The following is a 23,972-nucleotide window of genomic DNA, read 5'->3' on the forward strand; positions in this document are numbered from 1 at the left end:
GCTGAGGAGGAGAAAAGAGAGAGTGTTCTGAAAAGGAGGCAGAATATGCAAGTATCTTGAGGCTGGGGCATGGACACAAAGGGAATGAAAGCCAGTGATGTAGTGATGTACAGGAATAGGGACCAGAGAGACACTGGGAAGAGCACAGGGACATCATTTAGTTTGTGCACACATGGAGGGAAGTAGAATCTGGGTCATTTTCACTATTGTCTTCAAATTCTCAACCAGAAAAGTACCCCCTCATTGTCCATACGGTGGACAGAACACTGTCTCATCCCCTGAAATGCTCCCCACTGAACAAGACGAGAGGGATCAGGGCCAGAAAGGAAGTGGAACAGACAGTATGGCAGAGCTGAGGCAGGCAGCACGTGGCACTCCTAGGGATTCTGCTTTTGACTCTAAGAAATGTAGAAATCTGTGGGTGGATTCTGAACTAAGAGTGGTTGGAAGCCTGGGTATTGCTGGTTTCCAGTGTTCTGGGTTACTCTAGACAGGATTGCAAACACAGAGAGAGACGGAGAGAGGGGGAGGGGAGGGGGAGTGAGGAGAGGGAGAGAGAGGAGAGGGGAGAGGGAGATAGAGACAGACAGAGACAGAGACAGAGAGACACAGAGAGAGAATGTGCTGTAAGTGGAAGCAAAGGCTTACTTTGTAAGTCTGGCCATGTTCATCTGTGGAACACTGTATATTTAGAGTCTATATGTCTGATCCCAGCAACAACAGAACTAGGCTTCCCTACCTCCATTTTAACATGTGTCTCTACTAACTGTGGCTTCTGCTCCTGAAGGACCCTTCATGTCTTTAACTTTGGATAAAAGTTTAGAAAGACCTCAAGTCTGACCCTCTCTTTCCAATAGGCAACATGATGACTCCTCTGACCTCAGAGTCAGCAGCTAGTCCAGAGTTGACTTCAGAGGGAATGGGTCAGTAGAGGAAGAAGGAAAAGGATGCTTTATGTCTCTGAATAACCAAGATTGAACTCTCCCCAGCTCTAGCGCCGGTGCCATTGAGTGTTCATGCTAGAATTATCTACCAGCCCGGGGAAGCAGCAGCGAGCTGGTAAATACCCGATTAGAGGAAATGCCTAGGAAACTGCAGTTCTGTATATTGCAAGTGATAAAACTGTAATTGTTTGTTGACAGTATACATTAGCTATTCTCAGCTTGTGTCAATAGAGTACCAAAGAGCTAGGGTGTAGGAATCTGTAAGTGACAGCACAGAAGCATTGTGGAGCTAACTTGGGGACCAAGATCCACAGTTTCTACACAGTAGAGGAATGTCAAAGACATCTGCACAAAATGCACCCTGGCCATCTGGAACTTCCCCATGGCGTTGGTTGCTTTTCTAGTTGTGGTAGACAAACACCACTAAACAGAAGAAACTCGGAGGAGGGAGGGTTTATCTTGACTCATAGTTTTAAAGAGTACAGTCCATCATGGTGACAAAGGTATGCAGAGTCTATGGCATCAAGAGAGCATGGCTAAACTCCTCATACCTTGGTACATCAGGAAGCAGCAAGAAGGACCAGAAATGGAACTTAGCTAAAACCTGCAAAGCTTGGTCCCAGAAGCATGTGGTTACCATCTGGGCCTCACTCATGTCCTGAAATGTCCAATAAGCTCCCAAGGAAATGTATCAGCTAGGGACCAAGGTTCATGTGCCCGTGGAAGGTGGAAGACGTTTCATATCAATTCATAACACCTGTGATACTGCTTATCATGAAGAAAAGAGTCTCACTATTTGTCACTGAAGAAGGCTCTACCCAGGCTGAGTCTGAGAAATGGACCCAGCAGCAGCATTCTAGTCAACATGGATGAGGGGTCAGTGGTAGCTTCGGAGAACTGGGCTGACTGACCAGGTAACAAGGGTCATAGGGGTGGGTTAGGAGATCAGACCCAGTTAGTGCCCGAGCCCCATTAGAGGTGAGGATCCAGCAGACATCTGTCACTGGCTGATGCCACCACTGAGGGTGAGGCAAGGTTTCTGATACATAGGAAAAATCCACAAGCAACTCTTGTCTAAATGAGTGGAGATCTGTGGCTTTGGCTGTGGTTATGGGGTCATTCCATCTCCAGATGGTGCTGCAGGGGAGGCAGCCACATGGGCCTGACAAAATTCAACTGTGAGTTCAAGGGCCAATCCAGGGATGCTAATTTGAGGTCAGAGCCAATGGAAGTCTCAATTATATAGAAATATACATGAACTACGTACATTTTTTTTAGCTTTTAATTTTGAAGTAATTACTGTGCTGGTTGGTATTAACTATTAACTAAACAGAATCTACAATCCACTGGGAAATGAGTCTCTGGACATACATGTGGGGATTACTTCTATTGAATTGACTGAGGTGGGAAGACCTGTCCACTGTGGGTGGCACCATCCCTTAGGCTGAGGTCCTGGACTGAATAAAAAGGAGATAGTGGTCTGAGAGTTCATCCATTGCTCTCCGCTCCTGATTATGGATGGGATGTGACAAGCTGCTTCAAGCTCTATTGTCTTGACTCCCTGCCATGAGGAACTCTGTTCTTGAACTGTAAGCCAGAATAAATCCTTCTCCCCTAAGTTGCTCTTGTCGGAGTGTTTTATCCAAGCAACAGGAAAAGATACTAATACAATGATGGCCTCTTAGGAACTTGCAAAAATGGCACAGAGAGGTCCTGATTACCTGTCATTCAGGCTTCTCCATTGCTTACATGACTGGACCTCAGTGAAAGCCAGGAGGCTGACGTTCCTGCAGAAGGTGTCTGTGCTTCCACAGCAGGCAAGTGTAGGGATAGCTTAGCCACCCAGGACCCTCCTGGCTTAAACTGTTTCCAAGAGATCAACTTAGCGCCTAGGATGCCACCCGCATTGAGCTGCACACACCCACTCAGCACACAATCAGGCCTTCATCAACCGCTAGCCACTGCCCCTTTATGACCAAACATATCTTGAAACCAAGGGGGGGGTGAGCCGATCCAGTCTAGACTGGTTTTGGGGTGCATACACAGTAAGGAAAACTGTGTTCTCTGAGTGAATTTTTGGGATGTTCCCTGTTTGCCATCTTATAGCACCATATGATCAAACAGATGCATCATGGGAAATCCATACACAGTGAACAGTGACTTATATAATCCAAGTTTCCCAATCAAAATAGGAAACACGTATATCTCACTCCTAGCAACAAACTCTTCTCCTAGACTCACAAAATTCTCAAACAGTACCCAGGTCCCCATAATTCTCATTCAGAGCCCGCCACTCCCTTGCAGCCTGTCTGCTCTGTACCTCCTCTTTGCTTCTGAGTAAACCCTCTTCCCACTTTGCTCTGTGTTTGTACTCTGTCAGTTCTTTCAGCAACATGCCACAAACCCGGGAAGACTGGTCCAGACAGAACCCACCATAGAATGATGCTTCTAAGTCATTTTTTTAGGACAATAGATTCTGTAATCCCCACATGCTGCCAAGGCACAGCACTATTCCATCACACAAAAATCGCCCACCCTTTTCAGGGTTAACCCCATTCTCCCCCACCCCCATCTCTAACCCACTCAATGCATTTTCCCACCCCACTATATTGGCCATTTAAAGAATGCTGTAAAGAGCCCGAACTTACATTGTACTCCTCTAGTCTCAGAACTCCTGGAAGGTAGAGGCAGGCCAATTGTGAGTTCAAGGCCAGATTTGGCCATACCGAGAGTTTGAGATCAGCTTGGGTACGTGAGACCCAGCACCGTGAATTAGGATCACTGCAGGAGGGAAGTGAGGGCAGGACTTGGGGATCAGAGCCTGTTAGAGCCCTCCTCCCACCAATGAGTGCTAAAAACAATGGAGTCTCACACTTTACGGTCTTCTGAGGGCCACTTTCTTTTTCACTTAGCCTGACGCAGTTGAGGTGTGCCCACTGTGCTCTGGGTCTGGATTCTAATTCCCTTTTGTTGTTGGGGAGCATTCCACGGGGTCAAGCTGCAGTCTGCTTAACTAGGGCTCCATTACTGTAGGGTATTAGAGCTGTTTCCAGAATTGACCTGTTATGAACAAAGATCCTTTGTCGACATGCACACACAGATTTTTGTGTGACTATGAGCTCATGTCTCCAAGGGAAATGTCCAGGGGTGCAATTAGCGTTTGGGAGTGTTTTCTTTTTAAGGAACTGCTGAGCTCTCTTCAGAGTAACTGGATGTTTTTATATTCCCATCAGCAGTCCTTCCACACCGTAGCCAGTATCACATAAGCCATGGCCTCATCTTAGTTGTGTAAATACATAGCGCTCACATCTCATTGGTTTTTTTTTTTTTAATTTTTATTTTGAGAATTTCATATGTGAATACTGTATTTACATCATTTCCACCTTTCCCCTCCCCCTGCTCTGAGCCTTCATGTGCCCCCCTTCAAATTCATGACTGCCTCTTCTTCAATTATATGTATACGTATATGCATATGTATATATGTATGCACACATATGTATAACCTGAGTCCACTTATGAGTCCTTGCTCATATGTACATGTGTTTAGAGCTGGCCACATGGGATTGGATAACCTATTAGGATGCTCATCCCTGGAGAAAAACTGATTCTCTGTCTCTTAGCAGCTGTTGATTGCCTCCAGCTCTTCATTTGGGAGTGAGACCTTGTGAAATTTCTCTCTTCTACGTTGACACGATGTTGTCCCATGCAGGTCTTTCTTAGGCAGTCATATCGTTGAGATTTCATGGGTGCTGCTTTCCAGTCTAGTGTAGAAGATAGCGTCTCACAGCAGGTGTCCCACAGTCTTACTGCTCATGCTTTGGAGAGTCACCCTAAGTTGGAGGTTAGGGCATCCTGTTTATAGAGTATCCACTGGAGGTTGGGCACCTGACAGCTATTTGTTATCTGCATTTAGACGAGTTGCAGATCCCTGTAACAGTCACCATTTGCTGCAGAATGAATTTCCTTCGACAAGGTATGAGAGCTACACTGATCTGTGCATATAAGAAAGCCATGTAGACTACACTTAGGAATTACACCGGTGTAGGAAATCAGCATAGTGAGTTCTCTCGCCCTGTGTCTTAATTTTGCATTTTCATAAATTGCTAAGATATTTGTCATCTTTTCATACTTATTTGCCATCTCTGTGTCCATTTTGGTAAGTGACTCTTCCTTTATTTTGCTGATTCTCTACTTTGGTTGCTTTGTCTTTACCTTGCTTTGAATCTTAGGGAAAAACATTCAGTCTTTCACTATTAAATGATATTAACTGGGTATGCTATAAATGGTGTTTACAAAGTTGAGAAAAGTTCTATTTGTAGCTTCTGAAAGTATATGTGCATGTATCTATGCCTGTATGTGGTGCATATGTGTGTGCATATATATGTATATATGTATGTATGTATATATATGTATATGTATGTGTATGTACATGTACATATGCATATATTGCAAACATGTCATAAATATAGATGTTGAATTTATTCAAATGCTTTTTCTGTATCAGTTGATGTAATTTTTTGCTTTTAGATTGTCAATATGGTCATGCTACTGATTTGTTTTCAAATACTGAAGCAGCCTTGCCTTCTTAGAGTGACCCTGCTTCTGTAATGCTGTCTAATTACTCTTACATGCTGTGGAGTTTGTTTAGGTTTTGGGGGTTGATGTGCACATGGGATGTTGCTGGCCTTTGGTTTTTGCTATTTATCCTATCTTTGCTGGTATGGTAATATCGGCCTTACAGTAGGAGTATAGAAAGGTTTTCTCCCTTTAGATTGTTGAGAAGAAACTGGAGTTTGTCTTGATACAGTTAGTAGAATTCTCTAATAAATCTACTATTGGATATTTCTTTTGAGAGATTTTCTGTTTTAAAAAGGCTTATTTTATTTTTACTTAAATGTATGTGTGTATCTGTGTGAATGTATGCCATATATTTTGTATATTTCCTTATTCTGTTTTGTTTTGTTTGTTTTTCAAGACAGGGTTTCTCTGTGTAGCCCTGGCTGTCCTGGAACTCACTCTGTAGACCAGGCTGGTTTTGAACTCAGAAATCCGCCTGCCTCTGGCTCCCAAGTGCTGGGATTAAAGGCGTGCGCCACCACTGCACTATATGCCATGTATATGAGGGAGAGACTCTGGAGATCAGAAGAGGGTGTCAAATTCTTTGGAGCTGAAATTACAAGCAGTTGTGAGTCTCCTGAAGTAGGTGCTAGGATCTTCTGGAAGGGCAATACAGCTTTTCACCACTTAGCTGTCTTTCCAGCCCTCCCCCTTTTAGTGAGTTTTAAGATTACCAGTTCAGTTTGCATAATCACTGTAAGGTTAATCGAATTGGCAAAGGTGTGGAAATGTGTGCTCTTTAGGGAACCGGATCTTTTTTTTTTCCCCTTCCTTTGTGGAGAGTGTGTCTTCTGCACTCAAGGCTCTTCCTTTCATAACTGCAAGTCTGGATTTCCTTAACCTTTGCCAATCAAATAAATGAATTGTGAATTTCTAAATTTGATTTTCATAGGTTTTTTTTTTGTTTTTTTGCTGTTTCAAAATCGTGTGTGTGTGTGTGTGTGTGTGTGTGTGTGTGTGTGTGATGCTTGAAAGTAGAGTTCCACATGTATGTGTAAACACGTTCGTGTGGAGGGTAAGAGCATTTGGGGTGTCATTCCTTTGGTGCCAGCCACTATTTACTCATTCACTCATGAATTTCTTATGTGCTTGTGAGGTATGTGTGCTTGTGCACAGGATGTATATGTGTGCACATGTGGATGTGCATGTCCGTGGCCATGCATGTGGAGGCCAGACGTTGATACCAGGTGTCTTCTTCTATCACTAGCCATGATACCTTTTAAAATTAAAAAAACAAACAAACCACTTACTATTATATTTCATGTGTGGGGGTGTTTTGCCTGCGTGTATGTCTGTATACCCGGCACAGAAGAGAGAGTTAAATTCCTTGAAACTGGAGTTACAGACAATTGGTTGTGTATGTTGGGAATTGAACCTGAGTTCTCTCCAAGAGTACCCAATGTTCTTAATCACTGAGTCGCCACTCCAGCCCCTTGACCTTATTGTACAGAGAGGTTCACACTGAGCCTGGAACTCACTGATTGGCTGGACTAGTTGGCCAGCCCCCTAGATCCTCTTGCCTCTCCCCCTAACACTGGAATGATAGACATATCTGGCTGTGCCCAGCTTTTACATGGTGCTGGGGCTCTGCATTCAGGCCCTCAAACATGTGCAGCAGACAGGTTACCCACTGACCCACTGACCCACCTCCGAGCTCTTCCTTCCCTATATCTTTTTGAAACAAGGTCTCTCACTGGCTTAGGGTTCACCAAGTAGACTAGGATGGCTCGCCAGTGAGCTCCAGGGATTCATCTGTCTGTGCCTCCCCATTGCTGGGACTATAATCACATGCCAGCCATGCCCAGCCCTTGTCCCCTTTCAACATGGGATCTGAAGATAGAACTCAGGATGCTTGTGCATTGAGATCAGTGCTTTACCTCTCTCGCTGTCTCCCCAGCCCTGGGTTTTCCTATTTTGATCATCCTTCTCAGTCTGTGTGTCTGTGCCTTAGTCCTTTTCTTCTGATTTGCAAGCACTCCTTTTAGCCACCGTATGGTTTGTGTGATTTCCCAATTATGTGTTCTCTTTATCCTTTTACTGTTACTTTTGCATGCGCATGCACGCACACACACACACTTTTAATTTTCATGTCGTTCAACCAGTAGATATTTAAGGCCTCTGGGGTACCATGCGGTATCTGCACTTAATCAGTTTCAAGAGATAGAAGCCTATGTAAGACTAGCCTGAGACAAAACAAAAAGAAAGGAGAGGAGAAGAGAGACTGACTTATGTCAGTGGGCACTGGAGAGCGATGTCTCCGAGTGACTGGAGCACAGGCATTTGTCTCCTGTCCCACTGTTCGGCTCTGTTTATACTTGTGTGGCGATATCATTTTCTCAGCTAAGATAAAAAGACTCCTGGTACTCTAGAGCTTACACTTCATTGATTTAAGGTCCAAAAATGAAAGGGTTTCAGAGTCTATGGCTCATACCAAATGAAAGGACTCAGGGTGGCCTCTCCACACCTTGAGGCAGTCCATGAAAGTGAGAGATAGTGCACCATGATTGGTCCTTCACCCATCTCTGCAGCTGATGGGAAGCTGAGTACAAATCAAAACTCCATGCTGTGGATGCAACAGTGAAGGACAGGAAGAAACAGCAGAAGTTTTCTACACTAGTCCTTCTGAGAAGAGCCTTCGTCCTCATGATGGGCTTCTAAAATGTTATTTCCTCGTAACATAGGTGGTAAAAAGACTGTGCATGTGCATGTACATGTATGTGTGTATGTGTGCATGCATACATAGCTGTGTGTGCATATACGTGTGATTATGCATGAGTATGGACATGTTTACATGTGTCTATGTGAGCATGTGTGAAGTTTTTGTACTTGTGTACACATGTATGTGTTCATTTGTGTGAATATGTGTATCGGGAATATGAATATGGAGTGAGGTATGCACATATGTACATGTATGTGTGTGCATGTGTGTGTATTTGTATGTACATGTGTGCATGTGTGTTGGGAATGTGAATATGGAGTGAGGCAGGAAAGCTTTGTTGGATGTCTTTATGCTTGAAGAGATACATTTAAATGTATTTTTTCACCCATAATCACTTTTTCTTCCCATTATATTAGTTTATTTTGAGTTAACATTGCTCTTACAAGATTAGGGTGGTGGAAGGGTTAAGGGTTTCATCTATCATGGACCTTTTCACAGTTGGTATTTGCAGACATGTGCTTTAACTTGTGGAAGCCCAAAGCTCTTCATGGGACACCTTATGTGTCAAGATGGGACACACCAATGAGAAGTGTTGAGTGATACTGAGTCTCTACAGATAGCCCAGGCTACCTTAAAAAACTAGGATAAAGGTGAACATTGAATTCTCTCCCATTGCCTTCGTGGGGATGAGAGGAGGCAGGGTGAGTCTCAGAAAGGGGATGAAGGGCAACAATGAACAAGAGACTGAAAAATTTCACACCAGCCTGGGAACAGTTAAGTCTCTGATGGGAGCTGTCATACATGAATGTCCAATGGTGGGAAAATGTGTCCTGAATGTGTCCCCTGATGCCTACTACTCATAGATAAATAGATAATGTGTGTGTATATATATATACATACAGACAGACAGACAGACACATGTATGTAGCCCAGGCTGGCTCTGATCCTCCTGTCTCTGCTCCTGAGTACCAAGAATTGTAATGCAAGTACCACCATGTGTGTCCACTGTCATATTTCAAGCCTTAGAAGACTTTTAAAATGACTCAATGCTAAGGACGTGCCATCTGAGGCTCAATGATGTCTTTGTTTTTACCTCAGTATGTTTCCCATGTAGATTCAAAAAAGCATTCTTTCCCATTAAAAGCATGCTCAGCACGATCCCATTCTCGTGACGCTGTTTTATGGAATTATGGTCTCACCTGGCAATCCTCGCATCTCTTTGAAGATCAACTGTCAAAAATGTTGATTGTTAGATTGTAATCGGCCCTTTATCTTTTCTGCTTTCTTCTTATATTAATAAGCACTTATTTCTATAAAATGGTAGACATTCCTTTTAAGAATAAACAATCATAAGAGACATCCACACCCGGCTCCTAGGAATCAGATGTATTTTTCTCAGTATGTGAACAGTCTTGTCTGAGGGCAGCTGTCAGTTGGAAATACATCATGGATTCCACTCAGGCCTTCAGAGGACCTCAACCAGAAAGGGAGAAACGAGGAGATGAAACCAAAATAGGAAGAAAAAAACAGCAGCCTAGGAGGCAGGCCTCCCACTCAGGGACCAGGCCATGGATGGCGTTGAGGAGTTGGCCCTCCATTTTTTTCTCTGTGTCAGAAGACCCTGTTTCCGGCCCTTCTGTTGGGGCTCCCTTTGCTCTTGAAGTTTTCCCCTATGCCTCCAGTTTGGGCCTCTTTTTTGTTTTTCTCACTGTTAGTCAGCTTCTTGTTCCTATGATGATGTGCCTAAAACACTCAAAGGGAACAGTTTTTTGGTTGTTGATGTTTTGTTTTGTTTTGTTTTATTTTGCTTTTGGCTCACAGTTTTGGACATTTGAGTCCATGGCCAGTTTGTGTTCCTGTTGATTTGGGGCTGGTGACGGGGCTGCATATTGTGGCTGGAACAAAGCTGTTCATCTTAGGACAGGCAGGAAGCAGAGAAAGAGCCCAAGTTATGATTCAATGGTCCTAACATCCCCTTCAAAAGCACAGCCAGTGGCCTAATTTACTTCCACCTCTGTCTCAGTTAGGGTTTCTATTGCTGTGATTGAATGCCATGACCAAAAGCAAGTTGGGGAAGAAAGGGTTTATTTGGCTTACACCACATTGCTGCTCATTACTGAAGGAAGTCAGGACAGGAACTCCAACAGGGGAGGAACCTGGAGACAGGAGCTGATGCACAGGCCATGGAGGGCTCCTGTTGACTGGTTTTCTCCGCTGGCTTGCTCTGTCTGCTTTCTTATAGAACCCAGGTCCACCAGCCCAGGGATAGAACCACACACAATGGGCTGGGCCATCCCCTATCAATCACTAGTTAAGAAAATACTTCACAGTCGGCTCTTAAGGAGGCTTTTCCTCAGCTGAGGTTCCCTCCTTTCAGATGACTCTAAATCAAGTTGACATAAGACCATGACTGGTTACAACTTCCTGAAGGTTTCCACCTCCCAGTAGCACCACCCTGAGAACCAAGGCTTCAACACACTGGCTGTATTCAAACTCTGACACTGCTTGTATTTAGATCCCTCCTGTGCATCTAGAAGGTACTGAATGACTCCTTAAGAGACATGTGGTTTCCTGATGAGGTCATTCTTCTCATCCAAACCTCTTTGTCTTTCAGGCTCACCGGCTTTCAGCTACCAGCCACCATAGTCAGTGCGGCCAGCACCTTGTCCCTGAGCCTCATCAGCGACTACGCAGTCAGTGCCCAGGGCTTCCGTGCCAGCTATGAAGGTAGGTGCCTCCGATTGCAGATTGCCGTTGCAGCTGCAGGAGTCCTGGGGTGCTGTCCTAGCCACAGCAGGGCTGGCTGCCCAGGACAGTAGCTCTGCAGATCGGAGCCTGTGCCTGCCTAATGAGAGCAGTTAATAACTCAGTTACTACAGCAGCCTCTCCCTCCCTTCCTGGGACTTGAGGAAGGCAACCCGGCTGTTCTAGTTTATGAAGAGGGCCTGGGGATGTCTTCTCTGCCCTGGTTTAACTGGTTTTGGTGTGCTTTTAGTTTTTGAGCTCTGTTCTGTATTGGAGTTACTTCTGTGAGGTGGCTCAGATTGGTTTTGAAAATATGTGAGCTATAAACGATGAATAAGAGGGAATGAGCACCAGAGGGCTCGACCCAGCAAAGGCAGAGTCCAGATCACGTTAGTAGGGGAAGAAGAGGCCATTTTTCCTTAACAGTGTGGATTAGGGCTTCTTGGCTTGATCTGAACAAATGATTTCCACTTCTCTTGGTCTGTTTAAAGACAGTGTCAGAATTCAAATTAACACTAATATCTTCAGACTATACACTATTATTATTATTAACTTTATTATGTTAGTTTAGAAGGTGGTTATTGTACATCTCTGTCATTTCCTTGGGAAATTTACATCTCATTAATAGGTAATTAGGCTGCTCTTGGCTAAGCCCTGCACTGCTATTTTGTGTCGCGATCATTAATCGGTGTATTTTAAGACTGTTAATGATAATTAATAACACTGATGACATAACACCCCAATAAAGCATGCCAATTACTCCAAAGCTCCTTCCCTCGTCTTTAAAAACTCAGAGTGTAAGGGATGAGTTCCTGAATGAAGCTGTAGCAACATGGAAATCGATCCTACCCTTGTCTGGGAAGCCAGGAGTATCCCAGCAGGGTGGATGAGGTCTCACTCCTTGTCCAGAGTAACCCAGTTGGGGCGGGGAGGGAGGGCAGTTGATGCAGTAACTGAATCCACTGAGGGCTTCTTAGAAGATGTTAGATTTAGATACTCCTGCAATGGCTCCCAACTGTCTTGCACATGCCTTTAACTGAGAGCCCCTGCCCTGACTCCACCTTAACTGAGGGCTCCTGCCCTGACTCCACCTTAACTGAGGGCTCCTGCCCTGACTCCACCTTAACTGAGGGCTCCTGCCCTGACTCCACCTTAACTGAGGGCTCCTGCCCTGACTCCACCTTAACTGAGGGTCCCTGCCCTGACTCCACCTTAACTGAGGGCTCCTGCCCTGACTCCAGCCACCTTAACTGAGAACTCCTACCCTGATTCCAGCCACCTTAACTGAGAGCTCCTGCCCTGATTCCAGTCACCTTAACTGAGGGTTCCTGGTCTGATTGTCTCACCTCAACTAAGCCCCTAACCTTCACATTACCTGAGTGCTCTTGACAAGACATACCTGCCTTTCAACTGTGTGCTCCTGAGATGCACGTTTAAAACATGATCAGCTGCATGCCAGTACCATGTCTGAGAGCTTGGCCATCTTGGCTGGGCTTTTACCTGGCTCTGCACCAAACAGCCTCTGTGCTTCAGGCTCCTTCCTGAGAGAAGCTTCTTTGAAAGCTTCTTTTTATTTCCTTCATTAACATAAACTCCACGTACAAAGAAATTCGTCTCACGACATTTTCATACTCCGGTATCATGGACTTGACCATATTCATCTTCCAGTATCTTCCCTTTTGCTGTTAGTCTCTTTCCTTCCAGAGCATCCCCATGAGTGTCCATTGTGTGCGTGTGCATGCGCACGCGCCTCTGTGTGTGTGTGTGTGCGCGTGTGTGTGCGCGTGTGTGTGTGTGTGTGTGTGTGTAAGATCTAGATTCTGCACAGAGAGTGGGATATTCGTCCTCTGAGTCTGGGGTATTTTAACATTCTAATCTGCAGTTGCACCCATTTTTGTGCGTGTGGCATGTGTGTACAGGTACATATAAGTATTTGATGGACATGCATGTGTGTGTATGCATGTGGAGGTCAAAGGCCAGCCTTGGATGTTCTTCCTCCGGAGCTGCGTACCCTCTTTTTTGAGTCCACTGGCACGTGGGCTTGTAAAATAGAATATTGGAATGGCTGGTTAGAAAGCCTGAGAGAGCAATCTGTCTCGGCCTCTCCAGATTTGGAATTAGAAGCATGTTCCCCATGCCTGGCTATTTATAGGGGTGCTGATGTTGGTCCGGGACTCACTCAGGTCCTCATGTTTGCACGGCATCTACATACTAAGCCACCTTTCAAGTCAAACTGTCCAGTTCCATCCACATCATTAGTCTTTATGACCCAATAATCTCTATTGCGGATGTATGCCACCTTTCTTTGTCATGCATGTGTTCTTGGGTATCTAGGCTGGTCCCACAGCTAGGAAGTGGTAAACAGTGCTGCATGAAACACAGATGTGCAAGTGGCTCTGCAGTAGGCTGACTTGGCATCCTTTGGGCAAAGACTCATCATGAATGCCATATCTGGGTCATATGGTAGCTGTAATTTTAGTTTTTTAAGGCTCTTCCGTACTGAGCTTCACAGTGTTTGCCTGAAGGCACTGCCTCCCTCAAGCAGTGTACAAGGGCTTATCTTTCCCTCCATTCCCACCAGCCTATTGTCTTAAGGTCCTGGGTATCACTCCCTCCACAGCGTGTGGCTTTGGAGAGATTGCATTTAAGTCCTTAAGCTGTATTGTATGGACCGTGAGAGTAACAGACACAGTGGGGGCCAGCTTCTGAATGTGTGTCTGAGCACAGACCCTCATAAGACTTTAGGAAAACACCTGTGCCACTGACCTTTGGCACACTGCTCTATCAAGGGAGCATCCCACATGTGTTCATCAGGGAGGTCCCAGGTCTTTTCATAATCATGTCATGGTCCCCAGATTCTAGAGGAGCACCCCTTCCAGTCTGGTAGGCCCCCACTCACCATCAGGGCTCTCTCATGCTCTCCAGCCTGGTATCACCGGCTCCATTTCCAAATGGCATCAGGGTGCTGTTCTCAGTGGCTCCTCTTGGCGGGCATCCAAGCTGCCTGTCGGCTATCAAAGCAAGTCTGATCCTCCCGTACCCCTACCCTCCCTGCACCCTCTCCCCCCAGGGTGTGGAAATGGAAGATAAGGAACTGAGCTGCTGCTGGGATTTGACAGGAAGGTGAAGGTAGGTGAAGTGTCAGCCGCCACTTCAAGGCAGAGATCAAATGGCGCCGCTCTTCAAGCTCTTAGAGGAGAAGGGTGCTCCCTGTGTAATCCTCAGGGACAGGAGCGTGGGCCGAGTGGGGATGGGAGGGAAGGGGATCAGTGTTGTTAAGCACTGACTGTATGCCAGGAACTTTACATACATTTTCTCCTCTAATCTCCCACGGCAACATTGCAGCCAGGCCTGGCTATCTTCATCTTACAGATGTAACCAGCTAAGCCAAGGCAGGGTGGGGACGGGTGCGGGTGAAGCTTACGGGGACTTGATGGCCAAGGGTTTTAATGACACTCTTCTGTCACAAAAGTCGTACACTCTGAGACTTGCAAAACTCTTTGAGTAAAGGAGAGGCTAAAGTCTGTTTCTCAGGTAAGAGGATTGGAGCTAAGACAAACAGACAGATAGACAGACAGACAGACAGACAGACAGACAGGAGGACACAGGAAGACTGCCATGGATTCACTGTCCCTCCTGGATGACCTGAGCCACCCCAGAGCATCATCAAAGGTGCTGCAGAGTGCAGTGAGGGTCACCAGAAACAATAAAGTTGATACTCATGTTGAAATAGTTTTCAATGTTGGTATATTCCAGGGTCTTTGTGGGATAGATTTGAACTAAAAACTTGTGTGTACCCATGTGTGTGCAGGTGTGCACATGTGTGGGTGCATTTGCGTGTGGAAGCCATAAGACAACCTTGTGTGTTGTTCCTTCAGAAGCTATCTATGTTTTGTGAGATGGTGTCTCTCACTGCGCAGGAGATCACCAACCCAGGTCCTTTTATGGTCATGCCATGATTCCCAGATTCTAGAGGAGCACCCCTTCCCACCTGGGAGACCCCCACCATCAGGGTTTTCTTATGCTTTCCAGCTTCTGGCTGGCCAGAGAGCTCCACGGAACTACCAATCCACCTCTGTCTTCACAGCACTGGAATTAAAAGCATGTGCTACAAGACAATACTTGGTTTTCTGTTTTTTAACCAGGATTCTAGGGATTGAACTCAGGTGTTTTATGTTTACAAAAACAAGTATTCTCCAACTGAGCCAGACTCCCCACTCCTAGACCAAAAATATTTTATCTGTCCGTCTAAAATTCAAATTTTATTTAATGGTCTGCATTTTAATTCGCTTCATCAGGAATCCTCCGTCTGTCCTCCCTGTTCTTCCTTCCGGCTCTGTCCCTGCCCTGCTCTGTCCATGTCCAGGTCCAGCTCCCCTGGGTCATTCCAGCGTCGACACCACTTCCTACGCACACGCACACACGGGATCATCTATAGACTCGATTCTGTAATCTGGCTAATGAGGTTAGCCTGTTTATTAAAGGCAGCCCTCCTCCGTTCTTCCTAATGTCCATTAGAAAGGGAGCCATGAGGGTTTGCACACACCACTGTTGTTTAACCAATCATCTCCTGCTCTCATTTAGATGAAGAACACCCGTGTTTGCCCACCTTAAGGCCTCATCTAATTATCTTCTTAAGATAAATTCTTGGAAGGCCAATTGCTCAGCCAAAGAGGTTGCAGACTTTCCACTCTGATGCACAGTTTCAGAGCGCCCTCGGAAAGGTTAGACCCACGCACATTTGCAGCAGCAGCAGGCCTGTCCGGCTCAGGCCCACGTCCCCCTCACCCAGCCTACCCAGAGTGCTAGTGAGGTTTAAATCCGTTTCATTGATTCAAATGGGCGGAAAATGAAATCTCATTTGCGGTGACAATTTGCATCTCTTTGATGATAGGGAAGGTGGAACACCTGTCAGCACTTACTGGCCATTTGTGGATCATTTTCTAAATTGCCTGTCCCAGTTTTTGCTTACTTCTCCATTGGGGCTGTTAGTATGTTTCTTATCTCCTTTGAATATTAAGGATATTAATGTGGTGGCTTCCCTTTTGATGTGTAGCAGTTTTAATTTATATGTCACTAATTTAAAATTTTAATTAAAAAAACAAACCTCTCTTTTTTGGGAGGGTGGTGGTGGTGATATCTATTTTGGGTGCTGTGCTTAGAATGACCTTTTCTATGCTAAGATCAGATAAATATTCATGGAAAAGTTTGTCTTATTCTTATATGTGCATGCATAAGCATGCATGTGTATGTACAACCCTGTGTTTGTGTGCGTGTGTGTGTGTTTGTGTGTAGGTGCACAAATAAACCCAAAGATTAACCTTGAGCATTCTTCCTCAGTCTCTACCTACCCTTCTTGGTTTTTGAGACAGAGTGTCTCACTAGCATGGGCTAGTTTGCTAGCCAGTGAACCCCAGGGATCCTTCTGTTTCTGCATCACTAGAGCTGGGAACCCAAGCACACACTAAAAATTCAGCTTCCTCCATCGGTTCTGGGGATCAAACTCAGGTCTTTGTACTTGACCAACTGAGGCCACTTCCCAAGCCTTCATTCTGTACTTCTGCATTATTTTTACTTTTTATTTCAAATTCCCCTGGAGGTGAGTGACATTTGTACTGTAGTCTGTGACTCCCTCCCTGCTTGACAGTGATGGTCTCTGTGCCAGTCTCTGAAGCCTGGATCTTTCTCAGTGTGACCCAGAGCACCCTCCCCGAGATGCCTCTGGCCTTGCTGCCTGGTAATACATTTTGTTCTCCCACCTCAGAGCTCACATTTCCCAGCATCCTCTGCAAGGCTCTCAAGGATGGCCTGAGGTCGTTTATGTTTCTTCCAAGCTGACCACTGTGTATGTGAGCATATCAGACATGTCAATGAGGAATCAGGTGGGTGTGTGCTCTCAATCCCTGTACCATGGGAGCTGAGGCAGGAGGATCTCTATGTTTAAGGCTTGCCTCCTAGACTACAGAGTGAATTCCAAGTCAGCCTGGGCAACTTAGCAAATAAAAAAAAAAAAGATAAAGAGCTCATGGTATAGCAAATGCCCAGGAAGTGAAAGGGTCCTGGGGCTCTATCCCTAGTAGGGAGGAAGGAAAGGAAAGAAGAAAGGCAATTAGCCCCAAATCCAGGCTGGCTCATCACGGCCCCTTTGCATAAATCCCTTGTAGACACTCTGATACTTGGTGAAGACTAGTCCCTCTGAGGACTGTAGCTGGCTCAGTTAGATCTAGCCAACAATGTCCCCCAAAAGGCATTTCTTTGGTTTGCTCATCGTAACTGGTCTTGGCTGCTTCTCATCAAGTGCAGGAAGAGTCCTAAGAACCCAGACCTGTGCTACCCTATCTGTTACCCCCATCTGGAAGCCAGGAGGATGAAGAACACTTAGTTTTGTAAGCTCTCTGGTGACCACATGGCAAAGGTGGCACCATGCAAGGCTGAAGAGCTTGGGCTTACATTTTTGGATACCTGGAATCCTGTGCCTCCTGGCCCTTCATTTGGACAGCATATTCATTTCTCTGAATTACAGCCATGTATGACTATTACGAGAGGAGTGTTCATTTAAAAGTATCTTTGCATGTATGTGTGTATATTTGTGTGTTCATGTGTGTTTGTGTATAGGTGTATGTTCATGTGTGTGAATACAGGTGCATGAGTCAAGGTCAGAGGACAACTTAGAGTGTTAGGCCTCACCGTCCACTTTGTTTGAGATAATGTATTTTTGGTAATACACCAGGCTGTGCACCCTCCAGGGTCTATTGTTTTTCCTTCTGTCTTTACCTCCCTTCTACTGTAGGAGACTGGAGTTATACACTATGACATCCAACCATATGAGTTCTGGGGATCCCGGTTGGGGGCCACACTTGTGGGGAAGGCACTTTACCTGATAAGCCATCTCCCAAGCTTCACATGGAGCCTGTTTAAGCTGATGATCTGGAAGACCTCAAAGTGCAAAATCTGTTAAGGACTGAACTGATTCGACACATTGACTTTCCACACCCCGTGTGGTGGGACAGGTCATTGTCAAAGCTCAGACACTCCAAAAACATTGCATACAGTTAATTACCTTCAGACTCTTGTGTATCAGGTTGTTTGTGAAGGTTCTTGCTACATGACATCTTCTAGGTAGTCAGAAGTATTCCCAAACCTAAAAATCAACCCAACCTTGAAAACATTGTTTTCATGCTGGACATTTTAGATAAAGCTTTGTAGAGCTACCATGATAATTAAGGAAAGGCAAGGATCTCAGGAGAGACATGGCACAGAATCTGGCACATTGTCAGGTCTCAGTCACCGTCAGCTCACTGACTACGCCACCCACATCCTGACCTAACCTCTGACATCATCCAGGAGACAGAAGAAATATGCCAACACAACAGAACCCAGTCCCAACCTTACCCTGGATTCCAACTCCTGAATTTATGTAAAACCCTTCATCCAGTTATTTTCATAAAGAAATCCATCAACCTAGCTGTTCTACTCTTCGAGCATGACTGTGTCTTCTCATGGGAAGAAGCAGAGTGATGTTTGCATCCTGAGCCTGTAGCCGCACCTGGAAGCTTGCCCACAGGCTCAGGATGAAGTCCACTCCCTATTGTCCAGGATCCTGGAGCCAGGGAGGCGAAGGCCAGCACGTAAGTGTCAATGGGGCATCTTCTTACTTGATGTTGGCTTTTGAGCCAAGGCTCTTAGGGTAAGCACGTCAATCCCTAGAGGTTTGGAGCTGTAGACAGACAAACACTCTCTCTCTCTCTCTCTCTCTCTCTCTCTCTCTCTCTCTCTAACACAACCTTTCCTCATATAACTAATCTATAAAGTTCAGAGATTCTCTGTGTCTCCCATAGTACCCTACATCCCTGGCAAATCTGAGCCCAGAGCTGACAGCACATAGAACTTGTGATAGCCGTTCTAGCATTGACTGAGCAACTACTGTTTGCAACCTTTGATTTTCCCCCTGGAATCTCATTTTCATAGTCACAGCGTGCAGTTCGCCCGGGGCCCTGCTCCATCCTCCCAAAGGGGATGAGTGAAGATTGTGGGCTGCTTCACCTGGCACCCCAGCAGGATGTGCCTCTGCTCCTGGGGCATAGAGGGCAGGTCAGCTATGGCACCTCTGCCTTTTGAAACAGTGCTGGACAGTTGGAGATGGCGGTCCTCTGAGAGCAATCACGGGGACAATGTGTGCGTTTGGGTCTCCTGGAGTTGGGGAGGTTGACGGTGCCATGATTGTGCTACTGAACTCATGAGAAAGCTGGGGTGCAGAGCTAGAGCCCAGGCCATCAGAGCCCAAATCCCTCCACTTTACTTCCTTCTTGCAATTAGATAACCAATTTCCTTCCCCAGGGGCTCCCGTCTCTCAGACAATTTCCTGGTCCTGAAAGAGACTCTAGTTCTGGGGCATTATCCAGATACCTTGAAATGGGACTAATGGAGGCCATTTGGTAGCGTATGGATATGCATTCTGAATATGCAATTTTGCTCCTTTCAGGCCTCTCTGGCCAGAGCAGCAGGACACAGGCTCCTGAGGGGCAGAGGTGTCCACTTCCTCCATACAAGGAGACCAGTGTGCACTTTTAAAGCGCCTGACTCCATTCCCCACGGCTGTGCCTTGAGAGCAGATACATTCCTTTTAATCAGAGCTTCAGATTAGCAAATTAATACACAAGAGATGTGACCTTTGAGACAAATCGTGTGGCACTTCTCCCCGGGTGGGGGGTTGGGATGGTTTTCTTAGCATGTTCTCCATGAGCAGTTCATCACATGCCGTGCTGACCCCTGATTGGCATAGCTCTTGTGATACTGTGAAAGTTCTAGCCCCATCCTGGTCATGTATATGTCGTTCTGTAAGGGGGTTAGAGGGGCTGGCACTGAGGGAGGGATATGCTGATGGTGGCATTGTGTACCATGATGGACCCCTCCTCTCATCCATCCACTGAGGGACACAGATGCAGAAGCAGTTCCTCCTTTTGTGCAGTGCTGGGGAACTGAGAAAACTGGGGTGGGTAAAGAACAGGGGCCCCAGTTTAAGCTAGATGGGGCTCACGGATTTCCCCCTCACCCACAGGGAGACGGCTGAGTCTCCCAACTCTTGTGCACAGCATATTTGCAGAGCAGAGGTGATAAAGCCCTTCTATGTGGGGTGTAATGGGAGTTCGTCATTCATGTGTGAGCGGAGTGTCACCACTCAACCATTACCACGTGGAGAACCTGCAGCCATACCTGAGTAGTTCCACAGAGGTCCAGGTTAAGTTGACTATGACTTGTCTCTGTAGTGTGTCCTCCAGCAGGATCCTGAACCTCCCAGATCCTCCCTTGGAACTTGGGTAACCGCCCTTCCTTCTGGGAGGAGTGTGACAAGCCATGAGAAGCACTGAACCTGTTGTTTGACCCACTGCAGTCTCCCTAGTCAAAGGAATCTACAGCAACAGATGGTGGTGTGTTTCATGAGTGGGAAAAAAATACCTTTTCTTTTGTTGAAACCCTTTGGTCAGCCTTGTGGTTCTTCAAAGACAAGGACTGTCACATCACCTACTTTCTGTTGTCCCTGCTGCCATCACTCCTTAGCACACAGCTGGGGCCCTGCAGTAGTAGCTAGCTCGTGCCTCTCCTGACCTGGATCCTTGTATATCTGGGCATTCTGTGCTCTCGTGCAGATTGGCCCCATGAGTACGTGGCTCAGCGGCTGGAGTGCAAGCCGAGCCGTAGCCTCTTTCATCTCCTCTCCACTGTGAGCATACTGTTGCAGTGCTGAGCGTGAAGAACCCTTGCAGTGACCTTGCTCTGAGTCTTACCTGGCTGTCGGACAAAGCCTTGAGCCTTGGCCTTCCTCCCTACCTCGCTCCTCCAGCCACTGGCAAGCCTTTGGATAAAACAGACTGTCTCCCCACTTGCTCTTCAGTCATGCCAAGTCCCCTCCCCTGACTCCCCCAAACTCTTCTAGTCTCTGCTTAATTCCAATCCAGGAGACCACCTCTTTACCCAAGAAACCCACCACCCCTCCCTGCTACCTAGATGACATCTTTGTTCCTCAAACCACATTTTTAGTTTTGGGGTCCTGGCTTTTTGTTGTCTCCATTCCCAGTCCACCAATAGCCAGAAGCTTTGAGGAGCACCATGGTTGGAACTCAGGGGCTAGGGAGAAACGTGACCACCACCTCTCCCCTTCCCCAGCTCCTAATCAATCACGTGACCTTTAGCAACTGGTCTAGTCTCCCTTGATCCCCTTGTTACAGATAGACCGTGACTGTAGTAAGTCTGTTCCGCAGGCTTGTTGGCTCTCAGGTAGGTGTTCCTCACAGGGGCTATCATGGACTAAACACTGCAAGAACAAATGTATGTACCCATTCCGGGCCTGACGGATAGCACACAGGAGCTTCTCAGAAAACAGAAGTCTTCATGTGTTTGAGTTTATAGTCAGGGAAGCTAAGGTGTCAAAGCCAGCAAGTCAAGACACAGGAAAAGCTGGGCGGTGGTGGCACACGCCTTTAATCCCAGCACTTGGGAGGCAGAGACAGGCGAATTTCTGAGTTTGAGGCCAGCTTGGTCTCCAGAGTGAGTTCCAGGACAGCCAGGGCTATACAGAGAAACCCTGTCTCGAAAAACCAAAAAAAAAAAAAGACAAAGGAAAGCAATAAAGCCCCTTAGTTATCAAAGACATATAGGTTACAACCGCCGCAGGGCTGGGCATGTGGCTCCGTTGGTAGAGTGCTTGCCTAGCATGTGAGGAGCACTGAGTTTCGTCCCTAGCACCTCCAAAGTGGGGGAAACCCCAAGTAGCATTGCATCCCTATAAAACTAAATTGCCCCCAAACTTTTGAGAGTCGGTACGATACTGGGACAGCTGCAAAAAAAGGGGGAGGGACACAATGGCCTTGGTGCTGGTGGTGATGTAAATGAGTCCTTTGGGACCACGACCTGACAACCGTATATCAAGAGTCACAAAGTGCTCAAGGCAGTTGACCCAGTAATCTCCCTCCTGGGATCAAATCCTACAGAAATAATTCAGCAGCAGAAGAAAGTTCTGTGCACGGGAGGCTTGGTCTCAGCATTATTTCTAATGATGAAGAATTGGAAACTGTAAAAACGTCCAACAATTGGGGAATGGCTGGGAAAGTTACAGCATCTCTGCCTAATGGATTTACACGGTCATTTAAAAGTATAATGACGTTACCGAGAAATGCGGGATGATGTTTAGGAGATGCTTTTCAGTGACAAAGTGCAGCACAGCGCTTCCTTGTATTTATCTCAGCCGTGTGAGGGAGTCCTCAAGGAACTGACAGAGTGAAGGCACGAAGGAAGACCATTGATGGGGAAGGCACTGAACCTTGGAGGCGGTGGGGATGTGAAAACATTGTATCCTATGCATGTAGATGTTGTGCTTGCTTGTGTGTAGAAACACCATGTGTGTGCAGTACCCAAAGAGGCCAGAAGAGGGCATCAGATCCCCTGGGACTGGAGTTACAGATGCTTGTGAGCTGCCAAGTGGGTGCTGGGATTAAACCTGGGTCCTCTGGAACCACAGCCAGTGTTTTAACCCCTGAGACACTTCTACAGCACCCCACCCCCATTCTTGGTGGCTGCTTTGATGTTATCTATGTGGGTAATGGAGCCTGGAAATAGACCACAGTCAGAACAGAAACCAAGACCGAATGCAACAGCTAGGAAGTCCTCACGGATGAGAAAACTGCACAGATGTTTCATTGCCAAGGCCTATAACAAGCGCCAAAATCATGCGGCTCTGTTAATAGCATTATAGACTCCAAGGTCTTGTAGAGATAAATTACCCAGAAGGAAATTTACTCGATAAAGCCCTGATAAGAATCAAGATGCCTCAGAGGGTCATGGGCCTTGTCTCCAGCATGGGACACTAAGTTGTTCAGATATTCAGGAGAAATGAACGAGAGGAGAGAAAGAGAGAGAGAGAGAGAGAGAGAGAGAGAGAGAGAGAGAGAGAGAGAGAAATGATAGCGATCTGGAGGTGGCAGATAAGTTGACACGTAGAAAACAAATGTTTGCTCTGGGCTGATCTAGAGAACAGAGTCAAGTCCAATAGAAAGGCATGAGAAGCTTGGTCTCATACTGGAAGTGTATACGTAGTTCCAGATACTTGGGAGTCTGAGGCAGGCACATCTCAAGTTCAAGGTCTGGTTATGCTACAGTGTGTTTGGACTAACCTGGGTGTTTTCATTTGACCTTGTCTCAGAAAATGCAAAAAAAAGATCTGGGGATGTGGTTCAGTGCTGGGGTGCTTGCCCTAGTGACTGGAAGTTAGAATAACTGACTAGTGAGGTAGTGAGTTCCCCATCTCTGGAGGTAATCAAGCAGATATTTGGTTGGTCAAGGTCTTCCAGGGAAGTCATTGGCATACACCTCAAACTGCTGTGTATTCTGGAGTTCATCAAGCAGTTTCAATACAATGATGTGCATGGGCACATGGCATATTGTGAATGCTCCACTCATGAGTAGATGTCCTCTATGACCTCACCGATTCTCTCAGCCTCAGTTTCCCATCCGTAAAGTGGAGATGCACTAAAACAGGCAGGCCTTGTAGAGTTCTCCCCAGGACTAGGAAGCAGTAGGAGACATCAAATTAGCCGTGTCATTTTCAAGCTCAGCCTGCAGTCATGTCACTGTGGTGTCCCAACACGGGAGAATACTGTGACTCCCTGAGGACTACAGTGGCTGAATCTAAAGAAAGACTGTGAGGGCTGAGGGCATTCATGAGGGAAGATTCCAGAAATGAGGGTGGCCTGAGCAAGGGTCTGGCAAAGGATGTGAAAGGCTCCCTCCTTAGCCTGAGCAAGGGCAGAGTAGGGCATAGGTGGGTGGGCCTGTGGGCATGGAGGGCGCTCCCTCTGCTAATGGGGCTTGGCTCTTGGAAGCCAAGAAAATGACACCATCAGGCTTATCATAGGTTTGCTGTGGTGCCGAGAGAGGGATGTACCCTGTGTATTTGGGGATGAGAGGGCTGACTGAGAAACCCAGGGAGTCGCTTAGTTAATTGCTTCATCAGT

The 23,972-nt window shown here is 46.3% G+C and overlaps 1 protein-coding gene across 1 annotated transcript in view; it reads left to right on the plus strand.

Annotated features, from left to right (window-relative positions):
- The window catches only part of Csmd2 (CUB and Sushi multiple domains 2), a 583,606-nt gene that overhangs the window by 120,102 nt on the left and 439,532 nt on the right, over positions 1 to 23,972 (plus strand). The window contains exon 3 of the mRNA XM_028759696.1: positions 10,835 to 10,947. Coding sequence (XP_028615529.1) covers positions 10,835 to 10,947 — 113 coding nt within the window. The remainder of the gene's footprint in view (positions 1 to 10,834; positions 10,948 to 23,972) is intronic.

This window comes from Grammomys surdaster, unplaced genomic scaffold (genome assembly GCF_004785775.1).
Source record: "Grammomys surdaster isolate TR1022 unplaced genomic scaffold, NIH_TR_1.0 126313, whole genome shotgun sequence".
NCBI classification, from domain to species: domain Eukaryota; kingdom Metazoa; phylum Chordata; class Mammalia; order Rodentia; family Muridae; genus Grammomys; species Grammomys surdaster.